The sequence below is a fragment of the Cyphomyrmex costatus genome, unplaced genomic scaffold, assembly GCF_001594065.2.
Source record: "Cyphomyrmex costatus isolate MS0001 unplaced genomic scaffold, Ccosl1.0 scaffold520, whole genome shotgun sequence".
NCBI lineage: Eukaryota > Metazoa > Arthropoda > Insecta > Hymenoptera > Formicidae > Cyphomyrmex > Cyphomyrmex costatus.
In genome coordinates this window covers 386,806-408,357 of record NW_017279439.1, presented here as the reverse complement: position 1 = coordinate 408,357, position 21,552 = coordinate 386,806, and the positions used below count along the sequence as shown (strand labels likewise).

Sequence of the window (21,552 nt, the reverse complement as noted above, 5' to 3'; positions counted from 1 at the left end):
TCTCGCATTAAACTTTAATGATCAAACTCGTTGATCAATTAGCGAGCTAGTTTATGACTCTAAACTCCTGTATACGGATTTTATATGGAAAAGATTTATTAACAAATGAAATATGCGTGACTGGTTTTGAAATATTGTTGAGAAATAAATTTAGGCCTTTGTTATCGTAATCATCAATTCTGTTTGTACTAAGATCCTCCATTAGCCCGACTGTAGCCATACTGCGTTAGGGGCAGTACGTTGCGCATGTAAATTACGGTTTCACCGGCTTTGCTCAACGTCGAATTCGATACTCAGGCCGGTCCGTGTTATGGTTAGGCTAGTCTTAAATGTGGCAACGAAATTTCTGCCCCGCGGTTACGCCAGATTATGTGTACTACGCACAGATATTACGCAGATCTAACTTATGCGGCAAATATTTCGATACAATGGTTAATCTTTCAAAGAAAATTGATCGCGCAAACAGTAATCCAAAGGAGTATAAAATTATTAATATTTAATGACATTGGACAAGAACATCGACAGAATTATTCAGCTTTAATTAAAAAATATTTAATAATCACTTAAAAACTTACGAATCGAATTTTCGAGGATCTCACGCATGTTTACCACCTTTTTTTTGTATCGCTTTCAATGTTGCATTCTGTTTTACATGGCGTTACATGTTGGGATTTAGATTGATGTTCGTGTTTAATCGTGATTTATCTCCCGGCTGTTTAAGGCCCTAAACGCGGCAATGAATTCTGTAACCAGCGCCCAATTACAGTCATCCAGTGCACGGGCCAACACTTGTGCATGCACTCGCGCGCCTTTGCAACAAGCGGATGCATTTGTCGTTGCCAGGCTTTTACAGCTTCGTAACCGCACCCGATGTTCTTCGTGTTGAGTACCGTGAGTATTTTGGGTCCGCGCAGACAAATGACGCGTTTCATCATCCCGCCCCTCCCGATTGCGGATGTACCTTTCACGTCGACCCTACCGTGCTGGTGGTAGCGGCAGGTAATCCCTCTCCAATTTTCGAATGTAACTACAGTACCTTTTTGCCGGCAACGATCCGTCACTCGTTACGTCATCGTGTGAAAAACGTCACGTGCGCGATCTTTTATCGGCTCACGTCGCGTTACCTCTTGCCATTTCCTCTTCATTTTTCCTCGCAAATCATGCGTCGCAAATCATAGCACTCCTAAGTACATCTGATTCATGAGGGCTGGAAACTTTGAGCTTAAGTCGTAAAAATCCAGAGGATTGCAGACACGACGTGACGACTGTGACATAATCAAAGTAAACGAAGCTCGCTCTTCCAGGTTCTTCTGTTCGAAAAGAAATCTGAAATAGGAGATACGTTAGACACAAAAGCTTTTTTAATTAGAATCTCATTCAAATATCGATTAATTCTGCACATTCATGAGGGGAAAAAGGAAGAAAGATGAAGGAGAAGAGCATCAAAACGACGTCGAAGCTCCTAAACCCGCGCTATCGCAAGATCGACGCAAAGATCATTTTCTCGTTGCCACTTCGACAATGAATATTTTAGGCTTCCGAAAAAATAGGTCCCTTTGTCACTCGATCCATATCGATTCTCTCGCATTTCTTCGTTGATCTCGCATTTCTTTCTGTTATCACATACTCCTTAGCTTTCTGGTTGCCCTCATTGAAGGCAATACGAGAGCTTCGAGTGATACTTTACACCAGCTCTTAGTGAACGCGTCCTAATGGAATATTTGCGGAGATCTTTCCTTTTTCAAACTCTTTATCGGAGAGCCGATTCCCTTTGAGCACGCTCGCGTTCGCGTTTCTCTTATCCAGCAGGTAAAATCGTGATGATTTATCGGCGCGAGGGAGAGAGAGGGAATGGAACTTAAAGCGCGCGGCTTAAAAAGGTCGCCGCCGTGACGGCGGCGGTAGGCGACAATGGGCCCAAAAACGGCTTAATACCAGTGTATCCGTATACATATATACGCAATATGATCTATTGTTTCCCAAGACGGGCAAGAATATAATACCACCGGTGATTTATCGCTCCGTTATTCGACCCTGCGCACGCCTCCATGTTTTCGACAAAGTGGCGAACACTTCAGTTTCGCAACTCGTAAATCTGTAAGACGTTGATCGTATCTAACGTCAAAATCGCTCGATCTATGTTGCAATAATAGCCGAAGAACGAATACTAGGAAAATTGATGTATGATTATCATTTTATCTGAGAATTACTCGTAACAATGATGATAAAATTGCATCGGAATGAATTAATTTATATTTTTGACGGAGTTTATTACATTAATTATGTTTAAAGTATTTTTGATATTATTAGTAAAGAATTGTAGATAAATTTACTTTAAAAATATTTTATTGGATTCACGAGTTTACTTTTCCAAGTGTCTATCATTGGCCTTGTACATTGCAAATTAAGTTTCTTTCTACAGACTTTACTTATACAAGTAAAATATTTCTCACAAATGACGTTTAAAAGTGTTGCTTGATGTTCATCTTTATTGTTTTACTTCCTTTTTTTTACCTTTACCCTCAAGTTTCTTCAAGATAACAGGTTCTTTCGGAATAATTATGGGCGGAGTAGGTCCTGGTTCCGGTAACGGGATATAATTTCGTGGTGACTTAAATTCCACTTCAAGACTGTGCTTCATATCGTCAGTGAGAGTAATTTGTCTTGTTGTCCTTAATAATAACATTTCTTCCTCCGGTTTTTTAGGAGTAGGTTCTTGATTATGCATTACATTAATTTTCGGACAGCCTTTCTTGCATTTCTTACCTTGCAAGGAAGATATGTATTTTGTAATAAACTTGAGGAACAACATATATTTCAATTTTACGAATAATCTTGTTAATATTTCTATCAAATTAAAAGTAGAAAATACTCATAGATCATAATATTAGAATTTCAAATTTTTATATTAGTTTTGCAATTATTGTAGTAATACTTTACCATATTTATCCAAACAATTAACATCGATGATAGGCTCGTCAATTTGTCCATCCACGGCTTGAACCCGACGTCTGTCTTTAGGTAATTTGAAGGTTAAAATGTTATTATCAATCTCATGCGATACTTCATCGTACGATGATTGTGCATCAGTTGGACATATAACACGACGATTCATGATTCTTCTTCGGTGTAATGCAACCAAATATAAATTACATATCTTAGAAATTTGTCGTTTAAGGTTATTCAAAATAATTCAGGCATTTAAGACAAATTCACGTATCTTAGTATGCAATATCATTTTGACCTTCTTGTTTTTATGCTATACGTTGAATTTTGTATCTCACATGTTGCTTCTTCTTTCAATGAGTATTTAAATCAGATTTTCGTGGTTTCTAGCATATTATTTTACAATCCGGTCTCACTGTCCTTTAAGTTGGTTATCACGCTCGAAAACACAATAGTAACGCTACCGTCTGAAGCTGTGTTTAACAAACGGCAGGAATTATTCTCGGAGTTGAAATTTTTATATGTCAAGTGTACATAAAGAGAAATATCTGCGCGAGCAGAGTGCTTTTCTTCCTTCTGCCTCGCCTCGCTACATAAAGACGGCGCGGAAATAAGGAGAAAGAAAGTATATAAAAGCGAAATGCAGATGAGGAAGATCTGTAAGGGGGATGACTCCGCTTCCCTGTAGGAACTGGAAGAAGCAACGGGGCGGTTGGTCGCCGGGAATAGCTACGCTGTTTTCACTCGGAAATTTCTTCTGGACACAAGACGATGTCGGGACGAGAGCTTTATCTTCTCCTCCCCGTCTGTTTCGAGAGCTCTCATTGTTTCGCTCGCTCCCTGACGTTTTGCCTGGGTATTGCGGCTGGAAGAGCTCGCGTCATTCCGCGGAGTGCGTGCGGGAATCGTATCTTCACAAATAGATATGCAAATATTGTCTCTCAGTTTAGTTCGCCCACAGACGTCGCACCTCCAACGGCGAAATATATATCACGCGCCGTTTCTTCTCTACCGCCTCAACAACGCTTTAATTTTTTCCTCCTCGCTATATTCCCCAACACTTTCATTTTCTTTTTCCTTCCCTTTTTCACTCCGTTTTTTTCTTCTTTTCGAGCGCGCGTCGCTAGGAGAACTTAATATTCTTGGCACCTAAACTTCTCCTTTGTTACGTAACTTCATAACGCTCTTAATGTCCATGCTTTTAAAAGATAATATTTCAGTTTTTTTTTTCCAATGACTTATTCTCTTTCTCTCTTTTCTCTTTCGTGATACGATCGCTTCCTATCCTATGATTGGTGCTCTGAAAATAGAGTTTTTTTTTTCTCTAAATGGATAATTACATTTACATCTGGCGGAATAAAACATTTTTCATGCATATATATGTAGCATATATACCGTAAACGGTATTCACATATGTATGTTTATGTGTGGAGGGATGGTGTCACGTCGATTTACGCGATGGACAGAAAGAATGGGAGAGAGGGACGAATATTTGGGCGAACTCAAAAATTCCATCAATCTCCCCGTTCATTCTCGGTCGCACGATATTCGACGTGCTCTATCATGGAGATATGCTTCGTGCGGCCGAAAGGGTATGCTAATATTATGCGGCGTTTTCATAACGCGAGCGGAGCCGGGCATGTTTTACTTTCATGAAGTACTTCGTCCGGTTAATATTTTTAACGGGAGGAAAGTGCAGAAAACGTTTTCAACGGTCAATCGCGATCTATACTAACTCAGGAATCCGGCGAAACGAATTGACGATTGTTACGGACACGTAATCAGCCTTTAAACATCCCCCTCTATAACAGATCTCCGGACCGGTACTCCGAGTCGACTTCGGCATGTCGCTTTGTGTAAAGACGCTGAAAAGTTCGGCTGTTAAACTTTTAATCGGCAATCCAGCGGGAAGCCTCTTGCACACAGGTCGGAATGCAGCAGTAAGTTTAGCCCTTTAACTTTCGAACTTCTTCTCGCCATTAAATACTGGCTCAACGTAAATACTGCGCTCCTCGAATTCGCGCGTTGACGCGTTTCTTATAGCGAGTTACTCGTAAAAGCTTGCAACGCTATGCCTTTAGTAATCACGCTATTTATTTTTAATTGCTTTGTAAATCCTATGCGTACTTCGCGAGTCTTTATTTTTATCTATAGTTATATTTTGTAAGAAGATGCTCCATCCATGTTATTTTGTTTCTAACATTGAATCGAAATTCTTATGAAAAATCAATTATACTTAATATCACCTAATAGTATATAGTTGGAATCAGCCGTTTATGAATTTAATTCCGCAGGCTAAATATATTATGATTCATTGGTTAATGTACAGTCATTAATAGACAGACGTTGCAATACTTTCTTCTATGAGTTTTGGAATGCAGCTTGCTCGCCGAGCGATTAGTTCTTAATTATAGATCTAATTTACGTTCAATCTCTCTAAGAACAAGGCTGAGTTCCATTTAAAAAAAAATGTTGCAACTATTCTGTCCACGACTGTACATTGCATCGAATGTATGATGGTTTGAAATCATTGACTTGGCAATTCTTGTGGCTTTATCGATATTTATATTTTTAATATCTATTAAAACAATATGCATGACTATCGTCAAGATCGATATATAAAATCTCATTTGATTGTGTAATTGTGTGATGCAAAATCGCATTTTCGAAGCGAATAATGTAAAATAGTCGCTTTTATGAGAGTAATGTTGAACATGACTATGCAAATCCGGGAAACGGTGATTCACTCTCTTGAATAATCGTGTGCTAATCATTATGGGACATTAATAATTGCTTGTATCGTCAAGCCGTGTTACCGGCTTAATATTTCGTTTACCTTATTTCGATCAAACATTACACACGTGATTTATTAACGAACATTATACCAATTGTATTACAAAGGTATATAATTTCGAAATAATGTGTTTGATCGAGAATACGAAAAATAGAATTCAACTATGATGCATTATATTCATCGATTTATAGTACCTAACTGAGCTTTCTGCGCGAATTAATACAAACGTAAAACAAATTATCGTCCCTGGTTTGCAATAAAATTGCATTTTCAACGTGCCCTGTTACAAATGTAATCGTTAATTGCGAGTGACAAGCGCCGCGAGTCAATTCAAGTGTGAAAAATTTATTCCTTTAAAGTGGGTCGAAACGAAACCAGCGAGATACAAATTATGATCGACTGTTCTTATCGCTCGATACATGACGTACTATACACCGTGGCGCTTGCAGCATCGAATAAATAACGTTGCAATATTTACCGGACTTTTCGATATCGACACAACGCAATATGTAATATTTAAATACGAATTTCAATTTACGTTTTGACATCTCGCGACAATTTCAATCACGATGTGTAATACAATACTTGTTTTCTCGATACTTTTCGTATCAACGTTTCGTTTATTTTTGAGGAAATCTAATATACCTCCAGCGACGGTTTCTATTTCGTTGAACGTGCGGATGAAGGCACTTCCTTTCTACTTTTGTCCGTGGAACTTGGTATCTTTTTCCGGGTATCCAATGCGCACGATGGAGACCATTTTAAGAAATAAAACGTCACAGAATTAAGTCCCTGGAAACTTTTGTATAAACATCGAATATCTTACGATGCTACGTTTAACTTGGAGAATATGGAGAAGTAAAGGCACTTTCTTCTTACGATTTCTTCGGTATAAATACGCTCAACTCATAGATCGTTTTAAAAAATAATGCATAAGTAGAGGAGTATGGGATCAAAGATAACACGAGTGAGTTGTGACATCTACATAAAGAAGTATTGTAAACAAAATACGTAAGCATAAGGAAGAGATAGAAGTTTATCATTATTTATATTACAAACTTTTATCTTTTTCTTACGCTTGTGTATTTTATTTATACCTAATGTATATATTGTTTATGTAGATATTATAATTTACTCGTGTTATTATTTTTGACTCTAGTCTACCCTAAATACCATATATAACATAAAAAATATCTGAAGAAAAAGTATTAATAATGCTTAATTCCAAATTTGATTACGTTCACCATTCGTTCGTCTTTCTGACAAATATTGATCGAAAGAGATATTTCAGGCTAGGATATTTCTGAAAATAAAGCAAAATGGAAGGAATCAAGCGGTGACATTTTATCTCTCAGTGACTTATTATTCTGCCAGACTTATTAGCGATCTTCGCAAAAATCCACTGATATGTTATTTCGCGAATAAATAGAAAGTCGTCGCGACGGATATCTAAAAAACGCGCTATCGCTCAACATAATAGGTTCATCACTTTGCATAGGAAAGAGGATGCGTGAAAAATATATTTGTCCGAGACTCGCGTATAGCCCGGAGGTAACATTTGTCGTCGCTGCAGTACGCAGACAGAAGCTACTTCGGAAAGTTCAGCATAGTCCCACTGCAGTCCTGCAGCTTTTTTTTTCACCGTGTCGACAAAAACTACTACTTGTTATGTTCCTCCCGTGTTTTCCGTATATCTGGGGCATCATAACTTCCGCAAATATTTCGCAAGTCCGTACTCATGATTTCGTGCGACGTTAGAGTAGTTACAATGTAAATGCGATCTAGTGAAATAAAAATGAGAGGGAAAAGAGGAAAAGGCACAAACAGGCCAAACCAGTGTTTTAAAACTGTAATTGTATGAGCTTTTGCATTACTAAAATGAAATTGAATAGTTAGTACCTGCAATGTGAAAAAGGCTGAGAGAAAAAAATCTCATAAAGTTATTGTATTTGAAAAGTCAAAAAGTCATGGTACATTTAAATGTAGCTTTAAAAACGGATATAATTTTCCGCATCTTTTTTATAAGTAATATATTAGTACATATAGTATAATTATATAATCGAGGTATGATTTATAACTTCTGTTTATTGAATTACTTATTAAAACATGCTTCAAAAATTATTGCGAATTTTTATTCGCATTACTGAAACGCCGATGGATTTATGATGTCGCCAATGTATTTGGCTACTGTTTTAATCAATGCGAGGGTAGCTCTCAGTTCAATGAATACAAAGTTTAGAGACCCAAAGGCGGTGCTAATCAATTACCGTGCTTAACGCAATATCTTTATTGAGCTACTACTGCAGAACTTTCATCTAATTGGAATTTTCTCTGTAGTTTAAGAAATTACTTTCGCGTAATTGTTCGTTACGGCTTATTCATTATGACGAAGGAATGAATCGTTTCTCGTTCGACGCTGTTTATTGCGGAAGAATGGGACAATTTATTGACAATTCGATGGAAGTAAAGTCAGCTGCTTATTGAATTAAAAATTATTCATCGCCCATAATGAAGACGTAACGAACTACATTTTCATTCATTATTAAGTGAAATTAGCTTGCGCAGATAAATTCTTATATTCCGCTTCGGTGATTTGTATAATAATTATCTTTAAATTCAATAGCTCTCCGATTCATAGTTAATTAAAATAATAAAGATATATTGCGTAAATTTAGACTACTACATTTAATATAGCCATTTTCTATGTGATGGTTAATTAATAATGAATGTCTAGACCGAGGTCACTTTGATCGCCGTTACATTTAACGGGCTATTAATACGAAATATAAAAGAACAGTGACATATAATAGGAAGTATAGGATGTATTACACTTTAATGAAGATGATGCTACTTTTATCAAGTATATTTCTTATAATTTCTCATCTGCCGAATAAGTTACTCTTAATTGTAGAAAATGTATTTTTAGAAGTATACCAAAAGAGCTAAAAATTGAAAATAAATAATTATTCAAAATTTAATTTGATACAATACGAGTAGCAATAAAATTACATTAATATATTCATAATAATGATTTTTGATGAAAAGTCTAAAGACTTGTAAAACTTTATTTATTATCAATTGCAGCTCACCCGAAAAATCCACTTCTACTTTAATTAATTTTGAAGACCTGTGATTTTGCACTCGGCGCCGTTAAAACAGCGGGCGCGGCCGCGCCAATTACGGAAGTAAAAAGTCGGTCGTCCGTAATTAATCTCGGGCCGCTCCCCCTTTTTTCCGTTTTCCCTTATTAAAGCTGGCAAGGTGACAAAGGAAGCGTGAATCGACTGTTTTTCGCGGTACGTGCAAGTATTTCGTTCGTGACGTTTTATGAGGTTAGTCGAGCGCGTTTCTCTAACACAAGGAGTGTTCGCAATTTCTCCGATTTTTATAAAATTCGGTGAGAACAGAATGAAAATAAAGTAAAAATAATTTGGACGCGCGTTTTACGATCCTTCGAAGCTGTAACCACTCACGGCCATATCGAGAACCATCCAGCGGAGATTTAAAAAAATTGCCCTATACAAGTTTTATACTTTTAAGTACACAGTAAAAAAATATTGAAAAATAAATATATCTCCGATATAGTTTTCAGTATTGCGCGGGTAAAACTTCCCAGGGATTGGCTTTTACTATTAATAATTAACACGAATAATGGGCAAAAACAAAGAGTCACTTTTATTTTATAGGAAATCATTTTCACTCGCTGCGTAAGAGTGTCAAAGTGCCATTGTTCGGTTATGAGGGAGAGCGTTCTTCCCGAGTGTCAGAATTCTGAGTAGGTGAACGAGAGAAGGAAGGAATGAATAGAGAGGTCCCTACCTCTAGAGTTGCGCTAGGGAGGTCAGCGCGTGACAAACGAGGCTGTTTGTCTGAGCCTCCTACACATGGATAACGAGCCGCTTCAAATCTTTCCACGGGGTGCTCAGGTCCTTTTCGTCGGTAGATTTCGCCCTTCTCGCCCTATTTTGTCGACACGGTCATATCTCTCCTCAAATAGACGAAAATTGCATTCTTTGTAAATACATTGGCTGCTCCTTAATCCATGAGTCTGCCGTCATGCTAATTAATGCGATAATTAGCGACGAGACGATCTATTTGATAATTAACGAAAGGCTGACTTGCCGCGCACAATTTGTGGGAAGGAATGCTCATTACTTCCGTGCATGTCGACGTACGTATGTAAGTAGTTCCGAGAAATATGACATTCCTATGTCAAGGAAGACATTGGGTTATCTTGAACGTTCTTCCCATATGATATTTCCTCATTACTTATTGCTTATATTAGGTTACTTTCTATTTTTAAATTTTAATTATTAAAGCTAAAATTATAGTTTTTTATCTATTATAGTATTTAGTATCTATATACTTTTATATTTTTATTAATGTGGTATCACAACTTTTGAAAATAATTACTAAATAATAAGTGAGATTTCAGTTAAGTTCATAATATAATGTATGCTCTCTCTTTTGCCATTTTATTACTTTATACATTTTATTATTTTATAAATTTCCAAGTTAAAATATGCTATTAAGACGAGATAAAGAATCAAACGATGACTTTCGGGTTCGAATAAAGTACTCACGAAATATAATATCTATAATAATTTTTCTTTGTGGGTCACTCGTTCACATAGTCGCAAGAGAATAACGAGATTCAATTTTTTCGTACAAAATTTTTTCACAAAGGGCCTGCATGACGGAACCGGTTAATGCTCGTCGATCATATGGACGACGGATATGGGATCATAAGAGAGAGAAAGAGAGAGAGAGAAAGAAAGAAAGAGAGAGAGGCAAAGAGAGTAGGGTCCTGTAATCGACGGCAAATTGAATGGATGCATGGACGGTGGCATGACATTCGGGCGTCCTTTAAATTCGAATCTTTTTTATCGTCCACCTCCCCGGTGGTCCGGTGAATTTTAATATTCGTACCGATGCGACAGCTCTCGCGATAAAACGGCAGGATTTGAAGGTATAGAAGGAATGGCCATGGGAAGGTAGCGCGCGCGCGCGATAATCCGCGAATAAATTCTGCTGCCACGGTCTTCTCTTGACACGACGGTAATTTATGCGTTATTCCATCGTCACTGATATCGTGAGCAGCGCTTCTTAGATCCCGTTGTTACAATGATCGTGCTAGTCAACGCGCGTTTTATCTATATAATCATACAAAATTATATAATTTTTTTATAATTAATTTATTACATTGAATTTATCCAAAGTTAGAGATACGAATTTTCAATTATTATAAAAACGAGGCTAAAATCTTGATATAAATGGAAAGAAATAGATCCATGTACGCGAAACAAGAAATTAAGTTTTCTCCTTCCTTTCGTGATCTTGGTCGTATATCGTATAGACATAAATTAAAGAACGTCTTAAATTCAAGGATAAAAGGTAGTGACGGTATAGTCGGAAAGGCTGAATTATTTGAGAAAAAAAGATAAAGGGAATTACAAAGCAATAATCAATAGGGGAGAGGGTGAATGGACTAAAATGGTTAGCTATCGTAACATACGGCGCGATACCGCAAACGAAAGTATCTATGGGTGAATCGAAAAAGGTACTTTGATTGTCTTTTTTTTTTTATCCTTTCGTCCGAAGCTTGAAACAGATAAGAAGATGGACTCCGATAACAACATCCGGAGCTTTACAATACTTTAAGTAAGTGCTCCATTCCTCTCCAGTACGTTTATCTTCCGTCTTGGCTTTGAACCTTCTCCGTTAAATCTTTTCTGATTTCTTCAACGTCGCGATTTCTACATTATAATAGTTACACTCTGCCATTTCGAAATTTAGCACTATAACATTAAAAAAACAATATAATCCTCATTTTCTTTCAAAACTGTGAAATATCGAAATTGAAAAGATTTAAAGAAATTATCACATTTATTACATTATTATTATCAAGCTCTTTAGTGAATATTGAGTAGCGAAAATATCGTAATAATTCCGATACGTTAGGAAGAAAAGGGAAAGAATATTTGTCATCGGAGACAGATTTCCGTTGGATGTCATAATATTCCGTGAGAATATTAAACTTGGTGCTACTCCAAAAGATTAATGATATTCTCATTGATTAAATATACGGTTCACGACAACACTCTATACGCCGTCGCAGTTGTACACCCAAAGTATTTAAACACTCGACGATGCACAGTAGTCCGCCATGGAATGTAACGAATGTAATACTCGGTACATTCTAAGCGCGGATACAAAGGGCAAGTATTACATTATGAGTTAACAAAGTATAACCACGGTGATAAAGTAAGCAAACACTTAATTGAGGTTATTCGACGAACGTTTCATGTGGCAATTAATGAAACGTTCCGCGCGTAGCAACGTACGAAACTATGTACCATCGAATCACGTAATTCGAGGTCGCGTCAGCAAGGAGTTTAATTTAATCATACTGTGTAATTCTATTATCTCGCATCGTCGGTATTTCCAATGTTCCTCTGTCGTCAAACATTTCGCCAGCCATGCACGTGAACCGAAAATAATTGTAGGAACAGTATATACCAAAAATAGATGAAGAGTACCCTGTCCTTGGGCCTCTTAAATGGCGCATACGAGAATATTGTGCCGTGTTCTATTATCAAAGTTCGATAAATCATTTGACGTTGGTTCTCTGATGACATCAGTCATCGATCATATCCGATACAGAAGGAAGAGATCGTTGACCCCGTGGTCACAGGCGTATCCGAAACCAATCGATTATCGATCGTTAAGTAGATGCCCTTAATTATGGTCAATAACTTTGATGTGTGCTATTATGACGATATGGTGATTCACTTTGACGCATTCGCGGTAACGTCATGACAGCGATGTGTAACAGCGTAACGCGTCTAACGCGTTGTTTATCGATACGTTTATTTACACTGCGAGACTTCGCTCTTTGACAGTAATACACACGCATGTGCAGCAAGATAAATATTAATTGTTTATCTGTGCACACGTGAACTGCGTTAACTCACGTGGCTTTTGAATTGCTTCGAAGTTTGCACGATCTATAGATTTTTGTTAAAAGTTAACGTTTATTTTAACGTTTGCAATAAGCATAGCTTCTCCCGTCTCTTGAAAAGAAACGTAATAAATACTTTTGCCTGCAGAACAAAATTATTATACGTGACGTAATGTTCTTCTTAACAAGCAACCTGATTTTAAATATCGTTATATATAATATTAGCATTTTTATCATGAAAAGACACAGGATACGTCTTTATTAATTATTCCACACTATCTACATTGAAATAATTATATTTCTCCTACCTTTGAAACTTGTCTTCAATATTTCTTTGATATTTCACAATAAAATGAAAAATGAGACAGTAATAAAGTGGAAGATTCAGTCTTGAAAAGAAGGAAAGAAGAATATAATTTCGTGTGTGTGTGTGTGTGTGTGTGTGTGTGTGTGTGTGTGTGTGTGTGTGTGTGTGTGTGTGACGTGTCGTCTTAATTAAAGGAAACTCTGATATCTCTGGCATACGCGTTAATTAATCTGAGCTCGAAAGATACGCGGCAAAGTACATTTGTAACGTTCGCCGAAAACGTAACGACGCGATATTTCAAGCTATAACGATGACACGGCGGGCGCGATATTTCATTTTCTTTGACGCGCAAAAATTGCGCGCGCCGCGCAAATGTATTCTTTGCGAAAAACGCGCTAAACTATTAGGTACGCGGCGGTATGTATGAAAGAACCCGCGCGCGGTTAAGAAGAATTTCACTCGAAGTAACACGAGGAACGTTATTGTACGTAATATTTCTTTGGTGCATTCCGCAGTATTAAATTCTTTTGCACATGTAAGAACACATTGTGTTCTACGCGCGATAAATCCTCGAGGAACGAAATAATATTGGATACAGCAAGTGCTGACAGTTGGATATTATTTATGGAGAATACTTTATTGTATTTACGAACGCGCTCGTGTCCCTTCTCCGATCTTTTATTTTATATAGTATATAAACTGGCAAGATTTCGACGTCTCGTTCTTAGTACTGCACTGACTCTGTATTATCCTCTGAAATATTATTTACGATAGAAATATCTGTTCTCTCTTATTGATATGTGTGTGCAATGGAAACGTCATGCAACGTAATTATTTTATGGAAGATCTCCTTTTGCTTTTATTCTTGGTTTTTCAACCCAACCTTTCTTCCTTTTATATTTATGACGGCGTTTATACAATTTAATTAATACGATTTTAGTACGTATAGTAAACATGCTTTGGGCTTTCTCATTTGCACGGCTCGTAACAAAATACTATTAAACGTTTAAACGATTGTACCTTGCAGAGAAATTAACAGATTTAATATTGCCGATGAAAACTAACAATCCAGTCCGAGAAGAATTAACAAAAGACTAAAGAATTACTGCCAGAAGCTTAAATTTAATTAAGTGCTGGCGCCAATTTGATTACGTTAGCTATTGCTTACATACAGCTCTTTCAATTTAACTCTTTGTTCTCTTTGTGTGTGACTCGACTCTTTGCGTTGTTCATTTTGTTTAATTGAATTGATTTGTATAACAGTACCACATATAGGTCTTATATACATATATATGGATGTGCCTTTCCAGTTAGATAGAAAGAAATAGTAAATGCGTTATATGTTTTATCTTTCGTTGTACTAAATGTTCAATATGCATGCTCGAAATAACATATGAAAAATTCTCAACAATTTCAAGTATTGAATATCATTATTAAATTGATTGTCAATTTAATTTGTGATATTACTACAGTTAGTTTATTTGCGTTTCTAAGTCTGACAGTTTAATTCGGTGTGCAGTTCAAGTATATTATATTTATTTTATTACTTTTATTATTTTATTTTATTACAAATATTTTATTATAAATAAGTATTTAATGAACGACTGTAATTTACAATATAATAATAAAACATAATTGAAATTTATACATATTTATGTAATATTACGATCAGGTTTGCGCAATATTATTTTCATAAAAAGGTAGAAAATATACTCTCTCGCTCTATTAACTCGGTCTTCTGATTATAACTACAAGACGTATATAAGATCTGCGTAAAATTAACACAATATACTATCAGATCATACGATATAAAAAAATTTTTTTTAATTAAATTTTCTCGATTGTTATTTTATTGTTACATTTTAATTTATTTGTTTGTCAGTAATAAGGTGAGCAGTTTTAAAAAATTAAATTCTGAATTAATATCTCTAAAATGTTAAACTTATTACATTACGTACGTAATGAAACATCTGTATGATGAAAAAGTTGAAGTAATTAAAAGAATTAAGTCAGTAATTAAATTAAATATTCGTCCATGCATCAATTTAATTATTAGTCCACTTAAGAATGATCCGCGAAATGGAATTATATATAATCTTCCAAAAATGTACGTTAAAGTCGGTGTATTACAGGAAAATTAACGACATTCTATCTCAAACCACACTATCGGCCATTTACTACCCGCGGGTGACATTATTGCAAATTAAACCGCGAGTTATGCGATATCGACATGTCACGCGCACACAGCTCGACCGCGGGACAAAATATTAACGCGTCGTACGGGACATGGTGACTCTTACATTTATTTATTCGTCAGGCTTGCGGACCATGGACTCATTATTGCGGTGCATTACTTAAATTGCCGACATTTCCTAGAGCGTCACGATTTCCCTCTTATCCTTGTACGCTCGTTTGTTGGCAACCCCTTTCGCCACCGGGGGAGGATTGAGAAAATTTATAGGATTCTTGCATGAGATCACTCGCAAACATAATCCTTGCCCCCTCTCTCTCTCTATAAGACGAATGTTTCCCCGACTGCGGTGGCTCTATTCCTTTCGCTCTCTTGCTCTGCTCGTCTCTCTCTCTCTCTCTCTCTCTCTCTCTTTCTCTCTCTCCCTCTCTCTCTCTCTTTTCCTTCTCTTTATGCTCTTTCGCCAGCTTCCTCCGCATTTCATCCGCGCTTCCATGCATGCTTGCCTTTGCTGATCACTCGATCGCGAAACTTGCCAGCAGTTTTACGGCATTTGATCTGTGCGTTCTTGAACTTGCACACACGTAGAAAATATAACGATCGGATTGTTCAAAAGTCATATTTCCAAAAAAAATGGGATTAAATTGCAAAAGGACATCGATCTTCCTATTACGTCACTGACGTAGGACATGGACAATTTTCATATGGTATATTGTGAAACATTGTCCATTTTGATACAACATCACGCTCATCTATTTTTATTATCTACTTATTTTTCTCTTTTTATAAAATACACGATACGACATGCTAAATTGATGTAGAGTATGAATACTGATCGTACAATTGTCGCTCTATATCGACGCGATGAAGCTGACTGGTGTTGGGGAAGTTGTGCGACACGACGATTTAACCAATGTCCAAACTATAGAGACTTACGAGCCTGACCTATATGAACCTCGCGGTTCGCAGCTAAAGTTACAGCCACGGAAATAAATCCGGTTTAGTCCCACGGGAAGAGACAGATTTATTTCCAAGCAGAGCCTCGGACCGTTCGACTACCCCTCACCCTTCCGGTATCGTATCGGCAATTTACCACGATCCACTCTCTCTCTCTCTCTCTCTCTCTTCCTCTATGGGAAAAGAACCGATTACGAGAGCACATACTTCAAGCATCGAGTTTATTTTTGCGGATCGACAACGGTGATCAGTTCTTATCTCTATCGATTTTACGTACTCACATCAAACTCTCGCGAAATTTAGAATTTTATTAGTATCGAAATATTGTATAACGCTAGAAAGAGATGGATTTTTCTGTGAGAATATATTTTAAAAATACACTGTGTTATTTCTTTCTACGATAGTTTCAAGAAGATGGTATATTATAATGTATCGATATGGATAAAGGGTTACTTATTTTATTGAATAATTGTATAATATTTAGAAATGATAAGATTTCTATTGCTTATTTAGAATTTATATGCAGATGATATGCATATCTCAGTGAATGCGAAACAAGTCGCTTTGTTCATCTGTAAGCCCGTGAAATGTTACCATAGCTTTAGCCACTCTTTGCATAAACCATGCGAGAATAGCGTTAAGCGACAGATTTATTCGTAGTTACATTGCCCATTCTCCAACCCATTTATGGAGTTACATCAAGATACTCTCCATAATAACTATTCACGCGTATTTCTACGGAAACTTGCAACACAAACGCGATATATTAACATTTCAAATCGGATAGTCGTCGTTTCTCATGATTATTCGTAACAAATGATTGAGAGATAAAACAGCTCGCACTGGCATTTTGGTGCATCAGAAGCTTCCGAAACGTCGCGCCTATATATTTGTTGTATGTCACCGCGAGAATGGAAAAGCAAAGTCGAGTTATCATCTTGTCAAAATCTTGTTTAGATACACTAAAACAATAGATTTATAAGACGGAATCTTCTACGTAATTTCAGCAACCTTTGGAAATTTTATTTCTTGATATCTTATACTATATTAATATTTGAAATTCTCATAATTCATAGTAAAATTTGTTTTTATTTGAGAAAATCACATATATGGTTATTACTGACATTAATAATCAGCAGTAATACAAATAGAAGTTCTAACTATAATTATTTTATCATGCAATTATAGTCACGAATACCAAACTCTCTTTTCTCAGCGTAGCGAGCAAATATACTGTAGGAGAAGAGACAACGGAAAGTTAAAGGTGAAAGTTGATGACTGTAGATACATAACACACATACACGGTCACGATAGCCCGTCTTTCGACCACATCTTCGGGATGAATGTCTTGGTACGTGTGATTAAGACCAGGCTGAGGAGGGTTGGGGCAAGGAAGATCGAGAATGTAAGAGGAGGACGTATAGGGATAGGACGCGAAGCCTCGCCCACTTAAGCCGTCCACAGTCCACAGTCCAAGATAAATCCCTCGACGTGATGCTCCTACTAACTAACGGGATTGCTCGAAATAGTGCGCTTAGTTACGAGCACGTTTGCGATGGTCGTCTCTCCCGTCGCCGTAGGGCGTTTCGTGGTTTCTCTCTCTCTCTCTCTTTTTCTCTCTTCGTCATTCTCTCCTCATCCCACAATAACGTTAACCCTTTCCATCTCCTTCTCGCTCTCTATTTATCTATCTCGATGTCGCGAGAGACGCTTATACTAGAGCCACGGTGGCGTGTTACGATGGCAGAGGTGGTGATGACGGTATTGTTGCGGCGAGAGTTTCTTGCGAGGGCGGATCGCCTTCACGGGCCAGCCGCGTCACCACAGAAGTGCGATTAGTTTTTGTGGGTCACTCGGTTGCGGTTGATGAGACGGAAACATTCGTCTTAGGATCGTCGTGTTCCAATTACTTGGAGACCTAAAGCTGGTGGACCGAAGAAAACATCAGAGGGTCAATCGCATTATTTTTTTTCCCTAGAGTAGAAATATATGTATGTGAATATCACGAGGAGATAACCACTAGCTGAAGTATTGTCCCATTACAAGGGGTTCATTTGATATTATATGATTTTATCAGATTATAAATAATTTTTCATAATAAATAATTTTCTTCGGTAAACTTTAAAAAATGTCGGTGTGGATTTAGAACCTCTGATATTTATGTCAATATCATCATAGTTGCGTTCCGAGAAACTCGACTCTCTGTCAACCTTATTTTATCCTTGTTGTTCGCCGAATGTTGAACAAGGCTAAAATATACTCAGAGTTGACAGAGTCAAGTAGAATTTGGAATGCACCCCATGGTGTGGATTTAACACTATGGGTGTGTAGATTTAAAATTCATAGTGTTAAATCCATTCTACGTTGATGTTAATTTAACATCAACACAGTGAGAATTATATAGACACCACATGGTGTTAAATTTACTCCGCAATTTTTTAGAGTGTGATGAGAAAAAATATCTTAATTTCAATCAAAAAGATATTTCTTTGCTTGTATTAAAAAAAATGTTTCTTTGAAAAACCAATAAAAATTTCTTTAAAATTAAATTTTTTACTTTAAAATCTTACTTTTTTAAATTAAAAAAAAATATCTTAATTTCACAGAAATTTTTATTTATCCAAAAAAATATTTTTTTAAAAGTAAAAAAAAGTGTTTTTTTTCAGTGTATGATACATTCATTTAGTAAAATAAATAATTTTATCTAATATCACACAATGATTTCTAATGATTGTATGTATAATTATCGGATTATAATTTATGTACGAAGATTTCACATGGATTTTACAATGATTTTGAGGATACTATCCCACAATTACATCAAGCGATTATCCCGTATGTATGTACATACATACGTAAAAAATTTTACATTTCAAGTTTCTGCGTTAGAGAAACGTTAATAATTAATCTCCAATTACATCAACACTTGACGAATTTAAGATTTATTATATCAATCTCTGATTTACATACTTTATCTCGCGAGTGTACTGCAAATGTAAGGTTGCTACATGTAAAAGTACAGTACGGAACGAGGAAACGCAACGTGTAGTAAAGTTACGACAAGCGTGCCAACTAAATCGAAGCGTAAACGGATTAAATGCGACCCGCGTTAATTTTGCGATAAACACGAAGCATGGAGGATTAGGATAACAGGGCATATGATGAAGTTTCGTCGCAGATCGCTCGGCCGCTTCTGTTAGACGAATCAGACCTAGACGTTTGTTTCTCGTTTTTCCTCGAAATCCAATTTGTGCCGTGCTGTACCGTAAGTCCTTCGAAATTCCATATCGGTTGTTGTTCCCGGGATTATTCCACGGAGAATGATATGCGATGGAATACCGAGTGTCGGACAAATAATGAATACCGCGGGTACAGGGAGAGTTTCCAGTTACACGGTTTGATCCGGTAAACCCGCTTTACAACCAACTGCGCACTATTTCATCTCCGTGACGAGTATGCATTCGGATCTTAACTTCGTTACGCCGTTAGTTCGGTTGATTCTGGAACACGCGCGCGTTTCAATGTAGCGCGCAGCTCCGGAATTTTTTGTCGTTTACCGTCTCCGCCCGTTTACCGTGCTTTAGCCCGCGAGCGAAAGGGAAATAACGTAATTCCGCGCTTCATTTTATCTCGCGTGTGTCCGTTTCGGCGGCTGATTTCCGGACTGTATGAGTAGCACGCGCGTAATTGTTCACTCGTTACTTCCTTGGGAGGAGGGGGGGGGGAGGGGGTGGGCACGGTAAACGTGAGCAGCGTCAGGGTTTCGCCGTTTTATTCGGGAGTCAGTTTTGCGGCGACGCTCGTAAAAATGTAAATTTTATCGGACGATTAAACTTCCATGACCGCAATTAGTGAGCAAACACGGCGGCCGGAATTTATCCGTTTATAATTACGATTTATACCACGCCGACCTGCAAACCGTCGCTACTTTTTGCGAAATTTTGTGGTAGTCGCAGCAGCGGTAAGATCGGAAAGAAACTATACGTAGGTATACTGTCATTGCGTCGCTGTAATTATCGCTTCCCCGGATTAGTTCAAAAACTCGTTCCCGAGTCGTTAAAATTAAACTTTCTTAAGTCGTGGTACTTGTTGTTTAATGGCACGTGTAATCGGATATCCGAGACTCGGCTTCGAGTGTTCTGGAGCTAAACTTGCTACCGGTATTTATGAGGAAGATAATATTGTTCTATAGGAGTACTTTCGAGTGCACTACGATCTTGCACGCGAAACATGCATATGTTTCTCTGTGTATCTCATCGAAGTAAATTATCAAGCAGTCAACTGTAATGCGCATCCAATGTTTATATCCGCTCGAAAGTAATTAGAAATCTGACAAAGCCATTTCCATTTCGTGATACTCAATATCAATTAATTTTTTTTTTTTTTGTTTGGGGCAAATTCAAATACCGATATTTTTCCTGATTTCGCATAAATCCATCGGCGCCAAGCGGCACAGTTTTTTCGCGAATATCCTAAATGCACTTCTGCTGTCATTGCCGGAGCAGTCTGCCATGCAAAATAGACATTGTGGATTTTTGTGCATAAAACGTAATAAAATATTTAGAAAGACATTGTGTGTAATTTATATTCCTTCTCTCTCTACATACAATTATATTTCTACAATTTTCCCCTACACATAATTATATGTTTTATTAATGTTATCATGTCGGAAGAAAGTGTATCTAAGTATTGTTATCTCTACACCCCCCGTGCAGTGATATCTTCTTTTTTTCATAATTACCAATATAATTGTGTTATAAAACTTGCATTAAGTTTAAAGGGATTTAGCTTACGTAGATAACGAAAGAAGCTCTCGAGTGCTTAGTCATAGAGAAACTACTGTACGTCGTAATTAAACATGAATATACGCAAACTCGTACTATATAGCGACGGGTTAAGTAATACAATCCAATAATTCTAATTTCATACCGCGGGTTGTACGGTACCACGCAATTAATTTTGCAAAACGTAATCTACGAAACTGTTTAAGAGAAGGTATGCTGGGGGGGGGGGGGGGGGGGGAGGGAGGCGCAGTAGATAAAAACACAAGTTGCATGCACGCACATACGTATAAATAATACCTCATAATTAAAGAGAGAACAGATTGCACGCTTTTGCAAGGAGCAAGACCGTTCGCATTATCATACACCACAAACAAACAAGCGAATTCCTTGTCGGCATTTAATCTTCGTATCTGCTTAATGCATGCAAATGCTAAAAAATGCACCTAACGTTGCTCGACCCCCCCAGTCGTTATTCAGCGTTACTCGCGTGATTCACGTCCCGACCAACTCGCTCGCCCCTTCCGTCCTCGTCGTGACGTAACTTTGCGTTTCTTTTCTTTTGTTTTCTTTTTTTTACTCGCGGCCCGCGCGGATAAATCGACGATGACGACG

At 37.2% G+C, this 21,552-nt stretch overlaps 1 protein-coding gene across 1 annotated transcript; it reads right to left on the bottom strand.

The window, feature by feature from the left end:
• Positions 1–2,382: 2,382 nt before the first annotated feature.
• LOC108778847 (uncharacterized) lies at positions 2,383–3,361 on the bottom strand. The gene is made up of 2 exons (XM_018546144.1): positions 2,941–3,361; positions 2,383–2,766 (listed from the first exon to the last, which is right to left on the bottom strand). Exons 1-2 carry the CDS (start codon positions 3,113–3,115, stop codon positions 2,489–2,491), a joined length of 453 nt encoding a protein of 150 aa, XP_018401646.1. The 5' UTR covers positions 3,116–3,361; the 3' UTR covers positions 2,383–2,488.
• Positions 3,362–21,552: the final 18,191 nt, after the last annotated feature.

What these genes read in the sequence shown, in the direction of transcription:
- LOC108778847 (XM_018546144.1), bottom strand. Translation starts at nt 3,115, where the DNA reads ATGAATCGTCGTGTTATATGTCCAACTGATGCACAATCATCGTACGAT. An exon ending in TAATTGTTTGGATAAATATG is followed by an intron (nt 2,767 to 2,940) that starts GTAAAGTATTAC and finishes CTTCCTTGCAAG; the next exon opens with GTAAGAAATGCAAGAAAGGC.